The 16,496-nt window shown below is 40.7% G+C and overlaps 1 protein-coding gene across 3 annotated transcripts in view; it reads right to left on the bottom strand.

Moving 5' to 3' along the window:
• Window positions 1-200: 200 nt before the first annotated feature.
• baiap3 (BAI1 associated protein 3) overlaps window positions 201-16,496 on the bottom strand; it is a 61,079-nt gene continuing 44,783 nt past the window's right edge. For all 3 annotated transcript variants that reach the window (XM_017707555.2, XM_037535500.1, XM_037535501.1), the window contains exons 17-34: window positions 16,118-16,208; window positions 15,957-16,013; window positions 15,693-15,790; window positions 14,681-14,732; window positions 14,424-14,575; window positions 14,060-14,183; window positions 13,598-13,738; window positions 11,501-11,596; window positions 10,971-11,186; window positions 7,929-7,997; window positions 7,752-7,831; window positions 7,438-7,546; window positions 5,643-5,714; window positions 5,471-5,554; window positions 4,776-4,896; window positions 4,446-4,569; window positions 2,866-3,071; window positions 201-1,751 (exon numbers count right to left, since the gene is read on the bottom strand). In XM_017707555.2, coding sequence (XP_017563044.1) covers window positions 1,648-1,751; window positions 2,866-3,071; window positions 4,446-4,569; window positions 4,776-4,896; window positions 5,471-5,554; window positions 5,643-5,714; window positions 7,438-7,546; window positions 7,752-7,831; window positions 7,929-7,997; window positions 10,971-11,186; window positions 11,501-11,596; window positions 13,598-13,738; window positions 14,060-14,183; window positions 14,424-14,575; window positions 14,681-14,732; window positions 15,693-15,790; window positions 15,957-16,013; window positions 16,118-16,208 — 1,996 coding nt within the window. In that variant the 3' untranslated portion in view covers window positions 201-1,647. The remainder of the gene's footprint in view (window positions 1,752-2,865; window positions 3,072-4,445; window positions 4,570-4,775; window positions 4,897-5,470; window positions 5,555-5,642; window positions 5,715-7,437; window positions 7,547-7,751; window positions 7,832-7,928; window positions 7,998-10,970; window positions 11,187-11,500; window positions 11,597-13,597; window positions 13,739-14,059; window positions 14,184-14,423; window positions 14,576-14,680; window positions 14,733-15,692; window positions 15,791-15,956; window positions 16,014-16,117; window positions 16,209-16,496) is intronic.

Below are 16,496 nucleotides of genomic sequence, written 5' to 3'. Positions count from 1 at the left end.
AAGATCACCGTCTGTGGGATTGAGAGCCCGCGGTGCTAATAAGGCCGAGCAGGCATCAGCTGGTCCGATCCGAGCTCCCCGAGACTGCATTTCCCAGCGTGTGACTCCAGGGCAGTGTGGCCCAGATGTTCGGCCTCCACCTGAGCTTTTATTGACCCCCTGCAAACGAAGCTTTCTCACTCACAACACATTGCTCTTGATGAGGTCGCGTCTGTTGTTCTTGTTTTTTCTTTATTAAGTTCACTGCACACGTACACAAACGCGCGCACGATACACCATTAGTCAAGTCACACGGGGCACGGAGAAGTGCCGACAGTTTCACATACTGTTGAGAAAGTGTTAAACAGCGGCGCCAATGCATTTGTTTGCACTTGCTGGACAGCAGGGATGTTCCTCCGTCTTTGTTTCTGTCTGAGTTCACTCTACAGGAGGCCAATCTTACTTAGGTCAAAGGAGAAGAGGTGTAGAGGGAACATGGAGAGAGGTCAGGCTCTGAAAACAGGAGGCCAAGCTACAAAAGCCAGGAAAAAAGAAAAAAAAAAAGTTTCCCTGCTGTGGATATATAACAGAAAAACGGTACTATGAAGTCTAGTTCTCTTGATAAGTAATAAATAATAATCAACCACCATAAATAAATAATAACCAAATAAACAAATAAAACAGGGAGTGCTCTTTCAAAAGAGCCTTCAGAAACTAACAACAGGACTATATGTCATATATTTCCCTTCAAAAAACAAGTGAGGCCTTCAAAATATGGGAACGTGGTTAAAACAAAACAGACTTTGCATTGTAAAAAATGTGAAGCCCTTTTTTAAAAAGACCTCTGACAGACTTCTCTCTGCTGTTTCGAGTGCTGCATTACCAATAGCAAAACTGTAGAGTGTGAAAAGTAGGGAGAACCGAATGAACATCAAACCCAAATTGAAGAACCATTTAGCATAAACAGACATTCTTTAGAAAGACCAGGTCTCACAGAAATGCTACAGTTACATTCTCAACACAGTCCAGTGTGATTCAAGAACAAATGCATAACGTTCACAGTTTTAGATAGAAGATTTACGAAAGCGTTTTCGTCCCCTAACAGAGACCATCTCAACCAATATTGTAAACACAGGTGAATAAGCTTTACTTTAAATTTTACAAGCTGTTTTTGAAGGTTGTGTCTTACTCCCCCTCTTTGCTACAAAGGCAAAATACCTGTAGTGTGTATAAAGTCTATGAAACTTGCCTTTTTTGAATGCCTTTTTGGGTATTTGTAAACTGCTTCAAAGTAAGTAAACCTACCTGCACAGCTCATGTTCTCATTTAACATCTCTTAGACTTCATCTCACAGGAAACTGTACCTCAGATAACGTCTCAAATCTAATTCAACAGAGAATCAACTAAACATACTTCAAAATATACTATTGTTCAATTCATATAATTCTCACAAGCTCCTTTCGTGAGCCGAAAAACATTAAAACACAGCACGCAAAGTGCTGAACAGCGACAAAATACTGATCTTAAAACAGAGTCTTCATATAAGTCACTTTTTCTCAGGACGACAGTTAAAATTCCACACTGAAAAGAGATCCATTTTAAATAGCAAACATAGTACAACAGGTAGAAAAGCACAAGGTCGGGAATAGTGGGTACCACTGCTGAAAATTACTCTTCCTCCATCGACTTCTCGATCTCCTTCAGCCTTCGCACAAACTCTTGAGCCTCACGGTCTCCTGTTCTTGCCTCCAGCATCTTCATGATCGGCTTCTCTGGAGCAGGAAAACAGATTGAGCCAGGAGGGAATCCAGGGGGACACACACGCTACAAATAACCTCTTAATAGAAATCCTGTTAGCTGGGAAAGTAATTGGATATCCATTCAAGGGGGGAAAAAAATAGATGTTTTCAAACTATGACAGGCGCTGAGAAAACTGCAATGCATTTGATTTAGGACGTTTCAGTAACTTTGTATTTTTATAAATATATAGGCCTTTACAGGCATCCACTACAGAGCAAACATCAGCACTGTGTACTGACGTCTAGTCTCAGAATGTTTCACCGGTTGAGTCTTCACTGCCTCTGTTGATAACAACCCTTTACATTGACCATATATATATATATATATATATATATATATATATACTCCTGAATTAACACACCCAATTTAGTTAACGAAACCCTCGTGAGCATCTAAAACTGAATCAGCTGGATATTTTTAGAGCTTCACCAGAAGCGAAGCAAATTAAGAACCAGTTAGATGTACACGATTGTTAAGGACATGTGAGTCAAACACTTATCTCTTATCTCTCTGTTTTACAAAGTAAGTACTACTTTCAAACTTACAAACTGCCTGTACTGTATTCTCTTGGTGTAGGCGACGCATGCACTCGCCCACATGTGGAGAATACGGTGAAGGCTGACTCATATGAATATATCACTTTTTCCACATCTCTGTAGGCCAGAGCCTGTGGTTTTTACATCACTGAACTATCTAGTGTGCATTTGTCTTTAAAATGAGGCTTTTAGGCACCGCGTCTCTACTGAAATACTACAGTATCCCTCTCTACGAAGCAGTGGGTGGACTGCACTTCCTCTGTCTCATCATTTCCTGCATTGACATTCTCAGTCAGTCTGTTTTTTGTTTTGTATTGAATGTGTGCTTTCTTGAAAAAATGGCCTTTTTAATACTAACGTTTGGCCTGTACTCTTAGGTTCATTACTTTCCAATAGCAATGAGATGTTCTTTGGTTCAGGTAAAAGTTCTTCAGAGACACGATAGTCCACCAGGATTATCATGTCTCTGAACCTATATGAGCCTATGTTATGGGTTCCTTCTTTAGCTCTATGTCTATTGTATGTCTACGGTGAGCGAGAAGGTACATACCGCTTGGTTTCTGACGGGACAGGTGTAGGATGAAGGGCTGCACGGTCTTGCCGGCAGGGGTGGCATTGGGTCGGCCTGGCCAGCAGAAGTCACTCAGAGGAGCCACTGCCTCACCGGCGAAATCATTGGTGGACAGCCAATCATAATCCATCACAGTGAAGGTGAGGCAGGCAAATCTGTGTCTGTACTGCTCAGGACTCACGTGACTGTGGAGAAACCAGCGGGATCAGAGAAAGTTCTGAGAAAGCACTAGTAACTTGATACCTTGGTAAATGCCAGGGGAACTGAGGGCTGCAGTTTGATGATTTCTCTGCTTACACCACCAAAGCCTGGAAGTGATGAGTTAAATCAGGAGTGCTCGATCTGGAAAATGACCAAACTGTATAGGAATCAGTGCTCCACCCATGATATAAGGGTTATTTACAAAGGTGAAAATAGTTACACCTACACAGCTACCATAGATTAAATAATGGAAGTATTGTGCAAACTTCATGTGGAAATCATTGCACACTTGCCACAAACCATGTGCAGTTGTTAAGTAATCTCAAATAGCCTGGTTTATGTGGTATCCCACACTGTATGACACTGTTATATATATAAATTCAGACGGCTGCTACCACTGCTTATAGTTATGGGGTGTAGTTTTGTCCATTGTTACAGATAACAGTGGATGAAGGATGAGTGAATTTGTGATAAAGGGAAACCTTTTCTTTAAAACAGTTAACGCAGACAGATCAAAAAGGAAAAACAACGAGGTGCTTTATTGAGGTGCTGGGTCCCGTAAGCTGCCCAAACAGGTTCAATGTGCCTTTTGGATTCCACTGGAGGGATGGAACACCATTCTTCCAAATATGTTCCTCACAATTGATGTTTGGATGATGGTGGGTTAGAGTACTGTCTAACACACTGGTGCAAAATCTCCTATTGGTTTCAACTGGTTTGAGATCTGGTGAATGTGCAAGCCGTAAAATATGACTTGCATCATTTTTATACTCATGAAACCATTCAGTGACACCTCATGCCCTGTGAATGGGAGCACAGTCATCCTGGAAGAGACCACTCCCAGAGGTGAGCAGTCAGTTTGCCTTGTACTGATGTGCTGTAACGGTTCCCTCTAAGAGGACAAGTGCCCCCAAAGCACACAAGACCAGTCTCTGGACTCCTTTACTGTACGTTCTCTTTGTGTCTCTTTGTTGAGAACATGGTGAATATGGCTCATGATGGTACTGTATCTTTTTCCCCATTCGCAATGGGTGGTTTATGCACTACAACCGCTACTCTAATATCCCTCTCTATACAGTTAGCAATGAACTGTTTGTGTCAACAGTGTCATTCCCAGCTATCATGGACAGTGAATGTGCATGTACAAATTCCAACCTTAAGTCTTTCCCATAGATCTAAATGCAGATGCCATTTTCGTCACTTTTCCTATTGAAACACTAGCCAGTTGAGCAGAATCTACAGATTCTCTCATTCTATGTTTCTCAGTAAAAATGACAAGCCTGTTGGTCACAATCTAAGCACCCAGTGACAGTTCAAATAAAACAGAGATGCACATTTCTCCAGTCAGGTCCACTCACAAGTAAAAGAGCTCATCAAAAACAGGGTGCAGCGTTTTGAGCTTCACTTGAGTGCGCTGACTCCTGGAGTTGGGGAAGAGGTGGTGAGGACAGAGCTCTACTATAACAAATGGATCACTCAGCCCTGATGGAAAGAAAATAGAGAGGAGATGGTATTCATGACATGAAGGTCACAATCAAGATGCTTTTACAGGTGTGCAGCTTAGAAAATGCTTCATTTAAAATCACTGTTTACAGTACAATAATGTGGGTTGCATTAAAACAAGTAAATGCCAGAGGTTAGAAAGAACTCCAGATCAATAGTGTAGGTCAGGTTATTTTCATGCTCACCATTAGCGTCCAGAGCAATGAGGTCAGCTGCATGCAAAATTTCCACAGTGAGTCTTTGCTCGGGGGCATCATAGTAACATTTCACACTAATGCGGCCAAACCGACTGTGCTTCAGAATTCTCTGAAAGACAGAAACCAAAGTTGTAAATCTTTGACTCAATTATGATTATGACTATGTATGTCACCATTCAAAGCACCTTGAGATCTCAAAGTTCACAAGGATTTAGTTTATCTTGGTATGATTCAGAATTACTTTTAAAAACAAGGATGAATACACGAATGTGACCAGAGAGGCTATTTACACAGAAGTGGAATATTGACATACGTATATAATGCAATAATCTGAAATTATTTGACACTCTGAAATCGGTGCAGTTGAATCGCCATCTGTAGATGCATCCATTTCAGTCCTAAACGGTTCCAGTTCTAGATCTTAGACAACGCACAAAGATTAGCTGGGTTATGCTCACAGCTAACAACTTTGGCCAGATTACTTCTTCTGGTGGCAAATAAGTGACTGAGACTGCACCCAACGTGCCATGCATGGTGCAAAACACGTCTAGGTTGAAGAGGAAATGAGTGGCGTAAACTTTTAATCATCAGAGGAAATGAAGTCTTTGCGATGTCTCAGCTCCTAATCAACACCTCCACTCTCCACAGGACTGGAGGCAGAGCCCAGCAGGGCTGCAGCCTACCTGCTGAGAGATCTTCTCCAGGAAGTACTGCTCGATCAGCTCGAAGGACGAACACTTGTTCAGTCGCAGCTCCTCATCCAGGGCCTGAAAAACAGCAAATGGATTTACAAGCAAGTGATTTAGTCAGTTACCACTGGTCACTATTTAACTAATATAAGGAGCCCATTTTTACCTTGTAGTCTCCACTTTTGAGATCTTCCAGGAGCAGCCCTTCACCATCAGCATGGAAGAACCGCACAAGAGTCTGAGAGAAAAGGACTGTAATTAAAAAAATGTTTCCACCAAAACCCAAATTCACAGTTTTCCTCTTAAATCAAATGTAATCAAGACATATTTGTAAGTCAGTCAAGATATATTCGGTGCCCAAATTGTGATACTGTAAGGCAAACTGTTGTCTACATAAAACTATAGACTAAATTCAGGCTTATTATTGTTTTTACTTACACACAGTACTGTTGTTCATAACAGCATGTCGAAAACCACATGAACGAGTCTATTTAAGACTATTTGGTTTGGAGCAAGTGTGCTAGGATAATGGCATGCAGTTTGCTTGATGCTAATTAATAAGGCATCAGCTTCCATTCTACTTTAGCCTCATAGCTGCAGAGCAAAACTAAAGAGACAAACGTACCTTGGCTGACTGAGTATATGACTGAGTAAGACAAAACTTGTAAATTAGTTTTTTGCCTGGACTGTCATTCTAACATTTACAGCATTTGGCTGACGCTCTTATCCAGAGCGACTTACAATTTGATCATTTATACACAGGTAGGCCAAGGCGGTGTTGGGAGTCTTGCCCAAGGACTCTTATTGGTATAGTATGGGGTGTTTACCCAGGTGGGGATTGAACCCCAGTCTACAGTGTAGAAGGCAGAGGTGTTAATCACTACACTATCCCAACCACCTGGTTTTAAGGATGAACACTTATCCTTGCTGTCAGCACAAAACATTCCATCTTCATTTTTAACTTTTTTAAATATAAGTTGACTGTCATATTTTTTATAAACATTTTATAATGAATGGACCAAAAGATATGGTCTAAATGTGATATAATAACACGTTATTCTGTTAATTTACATTGTAAGTTAACAATGCTTCTTTCTTCTCCTGGAAAGGAGATATAATATGAGGTTCTTGAGATATAAGGTTTTGTTCCAACAGCAACGTTATATAAGACACCAACAGCGATTTAAAAAAAAAACACTTTCCCATGGTTTCCAAGGTTTTTTGCAGCGTCTGTGCTAATACATCTCTAAGGCTCTCTGCAGCCTTGTATCAGCTGTCCAGCCCACCTTTCATTAGAAGTCACTTGGCCAGTGTTTTCTAGCAGACCTGCACACTCTTCTAACAGCATGGGATCCCTGCTATGCTAATGGAGCAACTATATGGAGAACAGCATGTTCGCCCACGCAACCCAGCAACTCATGACTTTTCATGCAAATCTGTCCTGCGTTCCTGCCAGTTCCTGTCCCTTGGAATAGTGCTACTCGCACATTGTCATTCTTGTGGGGACTCCCCTTAATACACGGACGAGTGGTTGCCAAGATGACTGATGAATATCTGATGGGTGCTCATGATGCCAGGATGCTGAGCGTGGAAACCGCAAGTATTAAAGGAATACTTCAGTCGAAAAAGTGACCCTGACTCAAATTGAATGGAAGCTAGAAGGAAATTAAACCTAGCACTTGGTGTGGTCTTTAGTATTAGAGTGATGGTTTAACTGCGGTTTCTCAGGTGTCTGTTAGCTGACACACCAAAACTGGCAGTTGGCATTCAACATATTGGGCTGCCTGATGATGTTGCGTTAGTGGCAGTTAGACAAGATGCAGTGATGCATTGCAGTAATATAGTATCAAATATCCCACTTAGCATTTTATTGGTACGTACTTGTTTTCACTGAATCTCAATGCGTACTCTGATGTTGGCCCAGATTTGACCATCTTTATTCCAACTCGTGATCAACTAACCTCTATGGTGTACTGGAACCGTGTGTAGAACTCCACCTGGACCCCTCTGTTTTCTGCCACTGAGTCCAGGATCATCCTCAGCAGCAGTTCCCAAAGACTCTGGAGAACCCTATGGTACAAGAGCATTAGAGAACCACATACTCCACACACATAAATACTACCCATACTAACAGTCATCACATTTACTTGCGAAAGGTAGGCACGTAAATACAACTCCTCATGTCGCTGATATTTACAGTTACTACCAGCTAGGGTGTTATTACAAGTCATTCCCCTTGGGTGCTGTAATAATATGTAATGATGGAGGTAATTACCTTGCCAGGTTCTCCTTCACCAGTGACTCACTGAGGATGACTAAGGTGGAATCTAGGTATTTCATCAATGGAGATACAGCCTGGAGCAGATTATAACACAGAGTGTTCACTGATGTATATATTACTGTAGAAAACTCACACTCACAAGCGAATCACTGAGAAGACTGCTATACTCACATCGTCATTGTTTATGGTGTCTGGAGAGAGGCTGATGTGCTGAATGTATCTCCTGAGCTCAGGAAGCATCTGCACAAATTGACCCAAACAGTGCGTCATCGACAACGACTGTAAAAGAGCCTCTGCTCAGCATGCAAGAGTTCATCTACCCATGAAAACTAATACAGGATGAACAGCTCTTTATTAAACATGCTCCATAATGGTCCGCCTCAAAGGTCCTCTCAAGCAGCAAAGACTGCAGGAGAAGAGTGAAAGATGCCGTGACTACTCTCCATGTCTAATGACCACGACTCTTTGGCCTCACTTTGAAGATACGGATGAGTAATATCAGTTAGTACTACTCAATGGCCAATGAGCCACCCCATCCCCCATAAACACCACCCCCCTGGTCTTCTCAATTCTCTGCTACATAACAGAATTCATGATGAAAAGATACTCCTGTTTCTTTTGAAGGCATAATCAACTGGGATGTTATAACCAGCCCCATATCTCATTACTAGGAATGGACATTGGTATCATGTTTGCTCTTTGAAGATCTGCGTTTTAAATACATTTTCTAATTTAAAAAAAGCGAAACCATGAAGGTTCAGAATTTTACTTTATTACTGAATAATGATGATTAAGCGGATGTACTGACTCTTTTTTGTGTTTTAGGCGTGTTTTAATGGGGAATTCAAGTAATTTGTCAAATGTCCTGCTTAATTCAGCTGTTGAGATTTTTAAAATATCATTCAGAGTGGACTGATGTGAAATGGTGCGCTGTATTAGTCCGACTCCTTTACATTGGTGGTGACACCAGGGGTCACAAAATCTACAATATGGCCATTTTTTTCCACTATCAAAAATGACCTGTCAACCGACATGTCTTCTGAGTGTTTATATGTAATGTTAATGGTAAAATAGTGGTAAATCTGAAAAACTATATTTTCCTTGGGGAATACATTATATTGGTTGTATTTCTCTATCAAACATATACTTAAAAATGTGTTTTAGGCCAAAAATCTATTGCAAGGTTATCATAAAACAATGTTTCAGGCATCAGGCAAAGAACTCAACTCATTTGTGTAACACATTTTGAGTGCGGTAGCTTTCAGAAGCATTAAACACATCAGGTGGTTTCTCTGTGATAAAGCATCAAACCTGAATGACTTTGTTTACATCTCAACCATTTAATTGTGCAGAAATTGGTGGAATTCCCCTTTAACATCACTACCACTTTGTCATTATTCACACTAGCTAGTTTACTTCACCTGTGGTTAACATCTCTCTCTCGCTCTCTGGGTCTCCTTCCCATTGTTCTTGCTGAGGTTTTCCACTTTGCCAACTCGTGTTACTCGTAAATAAACTTATTCTCCTTTTTAAAAAAGGATTTTAGTTGCCAATGTCAACTTACTGAGATCACTTTTTTTGTGACACTACATACATTTTCACCCCCTTTCAAATCTAGAACTATCATGATGTGGAGATAAACTAATATTCAGGAAAAAAAAAATTCCTGTATTCTGCTTTTTTGCATATTTTTCATGATTAATGGTCTCTGGCCCTCAAACCAAATGTAGTGTAATATGTTGAAATATTTAACACATTTTAAATGATCATTTAATTTATTGCAGGAAATAAATTTTTGCAGCAGCTGTATGCAAAAATTATGCCTCCCAACACGGCAAACTGGGTTTAAAAACCTTCGTTTTCTTTCTTTTGAGCCATTCAGAGGTGGATTTGCTATTGTGCTTCAAATCACTGTCTTGCTGCATAATCCAATCGTGCTCGATCTTCCGAACATGGACTGGTGACTAAACATTCTGCTGCAGGTGTTTCTGGTAGGGAGCTGAATTCATGGTTCAGTCAAATATGTGTCAGCTTACACGACATGTAACGGGACTCCTGTCTTCCACTTTTGACTCATCAGCGCACAGAACATTATCCCAAAAGGCTTGGGGGTCATCAAGGTGTTTTTGGCAAAAGTGAGATGAGCCTTGTTGTCCTCTTGGTAAGCAGCTGTTTTCACTTTGCAACTCACCTATGGATACTACTTTAGCGCAGTCATCAATGCTGACCTTATCTGAGGTAAGCAAGGCCTGCAGTTCCCTTGGCCTCTTTTATGACTTCTTGGAAGAGTCATCCCTGTGCTCTTTGAGGAATTTTGGTAGGCCAGATACTTCTGGGAAGATTGACCAAGTTCCTCCATTAGGAGATAATGGCTTTCACTGTGGTTCGCTGGAGTCTCAGAGCCTTTGAGATTGCTTTGGAACCCTGTCCAGAATGGAAATGTATCTCCTATATCTTTCTTTCCCATATTTTCTGGAATTTCTTTTGAATGTAGCACAGTGTGCTGCTTGTTGAGACCTTTTACCTTACCTCAAATTGCTGGAAAAGTTCTTTTTAAGTTATGATTTAGCAGGACTAGCAGTAATGGAGCCTGAGTATGTCTAGTCAAATAGATCCCAATTGTCAATTAAATTGGGTTAATCTATTTATTGAGGAACTAAGGGGCAGTTAAGGCAGTTACTTTTTCACACATGGCCAGATGGTATTGGCTAACCTTTTTCTTCCAATAAACAAAATAATCATTTAAGCTCATCTTGTGTGTTTATGCAGATTGTCTTTATTCTCTATTAAACTTTGTTCTAATACCTGAAACAATTAAGGGTCACAAACAGAAGAAATCAGGAGGGGGCACTGTACCATAACGTAACATCAACTGCATCACACTCATAGGACAATTCATTTGTGTTTTTTACATTTTGAAAGTAGCCCATCAATATAAACCCTGTGACTGTATTTTAAAACTACAGACTACATACAATATAATAGATATAATATTATGTAATAGATGTCTTATAACAGATATGATACAATTTAGTGGCAAACCTGCAAAGACTTTTGAAGTATATTCGGACAGGCATATGATAAAGCATTTGGGTGATAAGAATACACAGCACCAAGACGTGGATTTCGTGTGTCAGTGCTTTAAAGCATTTGGTTTCTGAAATTGACCAAAAAGTGTGGAAAAAAAATTTGACCGACCTCAGTTTCCCCTACCTTATCAGTGAGGTGCGTAATCATGCGCTTAGTTTCCCTCTGCAGGTCCAGGTCAGCGTTGTAGAGCTGACCGTTCAGGGCTTTGTTCACTTGCTCCTTTCCCTCGGCCCCGCATGACTCCTCCATGGCCTGTTCAACCCCCCGCCAATCCAGTTCCCGCGGCAACCCGGACAAGTACACGCGCACATGCTCTGTGTCGTTCAGTGCAACACATAGCTGCCCGAAAAGAGAAGGAGGAAGAGGAAAAGAAGGACAGGAGGGAAGCGACAGGAGCAAAGGGGAGAGAAAAAGGGAGAAAATAAGGAGGTCTAGACGGGGTGGGAGGAAGGCAGAGGTGCTGAACATAAATGGCGGGAAATGGAAAGCCAGGAGATATCGAAGGCAGAAGCATCGTGGCATAGACATGCCACTGAAATGGCACTGTTGTGAGGGAGAAAACCTCCATGCTGACATTTACCAAGCCACACCATGAAAGCCTAATCCCCCCCACCACACACACACACACACCTCTGCTGCCTAGGGGGACGTACCTGCACTGTAAAGCTCCGGTGGTCTCGACCCAGCTGGCTCCTCTCAATCTTGCGCTTCAAGAGCTCAGAGTAAGACACTGCCTCGCTGCAGAAATTCTGTGCCAATGAGAACAGAACAGAACTTTGCAGGGAACCTGTGATTTATCACCGCTACTATGCATTTATTTGAAGAACTCTTAATTTATATGTACTTTTATGTACCAATAATAGTCATTTATTTTTACGTGACTGTATTCCAGCCTCTCATTATCCCTTAGAATTAAACAAGCTTTCACTGTGCCTTTAGGACTGATATGTAAACGGTCTGTGTTCTGATTGGCTCCCTGTATTGTGGCTTGTCTATGCTGAAACGTATGGGTCAAACTGTCAGGTTTGGACTGAAATACTCACAAATTTCAAAAACCTGCCAAATGTCTGAATCTTTTGCAATGGTAGACCTGCTTTCTGATGGTCACAAACAGCAGAACTTATTATCGTCTTCCCCAAATCATCCTTATCAATTAAGGCTATTCACAGGAAATCTATATTTTACGGACTAAAATAAACACACAAATTAATAGTTTAGAACTGACAGACTGTGACAGTGCAAGTTTAAAAAAAAAAACTAGATTTAATACACTTTACAGATATGTTAAAAATGAGGCTGATCAACCAGAGCTCTGTTTTTATGACTGCAGCCCATGTCTGTCATGTCGGCAGCAGAACAGCTCGTCTTGTTTGTGGCAGAGCATTAAAGCTTACAGTAGTATGCAAAAGTCTGGGCACCCCACTCGACTTACATGTTTGGTTGGTTTTCTAAATGACAGTAAGTTAACACATCCACTACACAACACACCTCTGCACATTTCAACGCACCATTACTGTTTATTTGCTGAATTTAACACAACAGAAATAAAATGTAAAATGTGCCTTGTAAAAAAAAAAGTTATCCGTTTTTTTTTGTTGATTTGCTTTTTGTTTTTTTTTTAATGTGCAATAAAATTTTCAGAAACTTCCGTATTAAATGTTTTGTCTGGAGAGGATGTTTATTACCACTTAGCAAATCAACAAAACATGTCATTTGACCAGGTATAACAAGCAGCACGCTGGCTATAAAAAAGCTGAGGTTAAAGAAAATGTTATATGAATACTATTATAACATGAATATTACCTAAATAATATAATATAATAATATAACAGCGAATGCACAGAGAATGTTCTAAGAATGTTAAAAAAAAGAAGCATAGGACTTGATATAAAGATTCCATTATGTTATGGATCAAATTGCCTGAAAGAATCATTTGGTGTAAATAGGTCTTAACTGTCTGCAGCAACAGCACTCCTTGTAATTTTAACATGAATGGGCAAGGCTGAACCACAGTGGGCTTAATGGGCACGTATATATGAAGGTGTCACTGCCACGATGGACTCAGAACAGGCTGTTCTTGCTACTTATGGTGTTTTACCACTGGGTAAAACTATACAGCATGGTATGATGACAAAAGTGAACCCATAACTATCCATATTCTGGCTGAGTGCGTCTCTTTAGCTGGTGCGTTTTCATGCAAATCCAGTGTCAACAGTAAACACAAACTATGGTAAACAATGGAGGAGCTATGGGCACTGATTTGCATTTTACTCTTCTTTTGGTATGATGTGGAGAGTAACAGACAACCATTCTGGCTAGCTAGTTTTTAATGACAGTCATCTAACTCCAGTAACTCCATTAAATCAAACAATGGTTTGCAGCATAAGTCGCTCTACCCATATGTTACAGCTCAGGGCGCTTGATATCGCAGCAAGAAGGCTAACCAAATTCAGCAAGTGTACTCAGGTATAGAACAGCTCACTTGGCAGCGGAAATGACAAAAGAAATGAGTAATCGTAGATTTATAACCATACCCTGCCACACTGCACTGCCTGGTGGATAAACCATTAGGACCATTAGCTTCCACACACGGACTGGGCTGTAAATGATAGGCTTTGAAAATTTAACAATGTTAAAAATTTATTTGAAACTCTTTTCTTAAAAAAAATCAAAGAAAATATGGTTTCTCCATCACCTGGGCCGTTTAAATAAATATGTTTTCATGGTGGTCTAAATGTGCAAGAGCTCACATCGGTCAGACGAGTGACGAAGATGAAAGCCCCCGCTGAGTCGGGCCAGGCCAGCTGAGTCCAGAATTCTCGCACCTGGCCAAAACATGTGGTGACATCCACTGCTGAGATGCTGTGTTTCGCCTGCAGGACCGGCTCCAACTGTGACACATATGCACACATATATAGACCCACTTACAGTGATAAGAAGCTTTACAATAGACCTCTGGCTACACATGCGATCACACAAATGTGCAGATAAAGAGGGAAGGTACACCCTGCTGGTACACTTGAACGTGAGATATTTGTGTCCTAGCAGGAAGAAAACTATTCATTTTTCACACCAGAGGAAGTGGAAATCAGACAGACTGGCTTTCCAGGGTCATTATGTAAATACGGGCCATATTTCCACATCTCTTAAAGCTTGATGTGCAATCAAGCCAAGGACTTTCTATATTTTCCCTCGTTCTGCATCCAACTTGCCTGATCCTGTTCCACTGCTTTGCGGATCCTCTCCATCGATTTCTCATGCACGATCTGCAGCCATTTGTGGATGGAGGTTTTGAACCAGTTGTGAAATCCAGTCAGCGCCAGCATCTTGGTGTCTCTAAAAAAGAAACAGATGCTTATCTATGATTCAACGTTTATGAATAGCACTTGACAGAATATTCAGCATCGATGCAAAGTCTCCCTGAGCCAAATATAGCAACAATAACTTTTTCATCTATCTGCCACATATGGCCACCCTCCTCTTGCTGCATGAGTCACTCTATTTCATATGGCACAGCTGAAGGTCCAGTGATCATCTGATCCTCACAGATGGATTCTGAGGGACGTGGTGACTCACTTGAGAGGCAAAAATTCCCTGAAGCGTTTGAGGGTCTTCAGAGACATGAACAGCTCAAACAGGGTCTCCCCCATGGTCTGGGACAACCGAGAGCTCTCCTGCTCCAAGGTCCCACAAACCCGCTCCATGGCAACACTCACGTCATCGGCCACCTGGAAACAAGGTTCTCCATTAGTCACCTTCTCTCCCAATTCATGTTTATCAATGGGACAATTAACTGGAGGTGAATTGTGCTGCTTTCACATTTACATACGCACCAGCTTCTCCAGCTGACGAAAGGAGATGCTGAAGAAGTCCACCTTCACTGAGCTGAAAGAAATAAGAAACTCACTTTCTGTCAGATGGGAATGACTACAGTCCCTCTTTCTTATGAGGCTGCGAATTTGTTTAACCCTTAGAGGTGTCAGAGGTCCCAGCGATAACAAGAGTCATGACGTAATTTAGGATTGATTATGTCTCACTCACAGCTCAAATTAATTATGTGGGTTCAATACCACATATTTTGCACAGAGTACCGTTTTGTGGAAGGAGAAATGATATTGTTTGATGTTTTTGTTATTTCTTGATATTAAAACATGCAAAGTGTCATTCAAATTGAAATGCAATTATTTATATAATTTACTATGCCATTCATTATTACAATGACAATTCATTCATTTAATTAATTAACTTTAAAACATGTACAGGAAAATTATGATAGTATCTCCAGACTTCCATGGATTAACTTAACTATAACAGCAGCACTTTGTTTCTACAGTTTTACCCTACTGCTTCCAACCTGTCCAACCCAACCAATCCAGCGCTCAGAACAAACAAAAACCCATATGATCAGAAGCCGTGAAGAGTTCATTTTCATTATTATATGACAAAAACGACAAAGTTCAACATATTACTGCAATACACGATGATGGGTGATTGAATGTACTTGTACTCTTTATATAGCCCATACTTGGCAATAATGGAAAACTCGAAATGAACTACATGTCTTGGAATAATTGTTTATTATCATTATTATTAATTACAAGAAGTTATTTATTGAAAATTTGTTTATATCATATGTGTTGTTTATGTCGTATTTTATGCTGGGGCCACTAGATAAAACAAAACGCCTTAATGGCACCATTAATATACTCAGAAAACCATATAGTAATGTAGTTTATAATGCTAATGATTCCGTATTGCAACATACTGTATCATCATATTGCTCAGTTAAAACAAAACCTCTGAAAAACAATACGGCCACTACTGGTCAGGATCTCGGTCTGTTACCTGTGAAAGAGCTTGTTGTAGACATTCTGCCCACTCTGCACATCGACACACACCGCGTCCACCACCAGAACCAGTCTCTTCAGCTGCTCCTCCAGAGTCTGAGTGTAAAACAGCAGTATGAGAAAAAGAACGTAGAACAATCAGTCAATAAAAGCTTTGGTACCCGACCATCAATCTGCCTGTTCAGACAGCAGCCTATTAATGAAAAGCGACATACATAGAAACTCTGCTGAGCCATACTTTTTCATGAATGTAGACACTTACCCCTTCATCTGATCTGAAGTGTGAAATTGTCGCCTCATACCACTCAACAGTGCCTTTCTGTATTCAGAGGGGAAAATTGCAAGAAGAGGATCTGAATTACTCAGAAAGTGCTCAATGACTGACAGCAATAGCCAATCCTAGTTAGCTTGGGTCAATCATACCTTTATAACAGTTGCTATTTCCAGGTGTAATTCATTGCGGTTGGAACAAACTGCCTTAAAAGCTTGCATTGACTGCACCTGCCCAATAGTCCTACATATGAAATGGGCACAAAAATGCATAAATCACAGGAACAGGCACAGAAATAAAATACACCTTGCTCTCAGACTCACACTACCATTTGCATGTGCACTGTATACTGTCAATAGCTAGAGCAGACAGACTGGGACCATATCTGTCATTTCTGTCAGCATATTTAATCAAACTGCAGAATGTGTGTGTGTGTGTGTGTGTGTGTGTGTGTGTGTGTGTGTGTGTGTGTGTGCGCACTATTATTATTGACTCACTCTTCAGAAACCACTGCACTACACCATATTTAAA

Source organism: Pygocentrus nattereri, chromosome 27 (genome assembly GCF_015220715.1).
Source record: "Pygocentrus nattereri isolate fPygNat1 chromosome 27, fPygNat1.pri, whole genome shotgun sequence".
Taxonomy (NCBI): domain Eukaryota; kingdom Metazoa; phylum Chordata; class Actinopteri; order Characiformes; family Serrasalmidae; genus Pygocentrus; species Pygocentrus nattereri.
The sequence above is the reverse complement of the archived record's forward strand: the minus strand, read 5'-3'. Positions and strand labels throughout refer to the sequence as shown.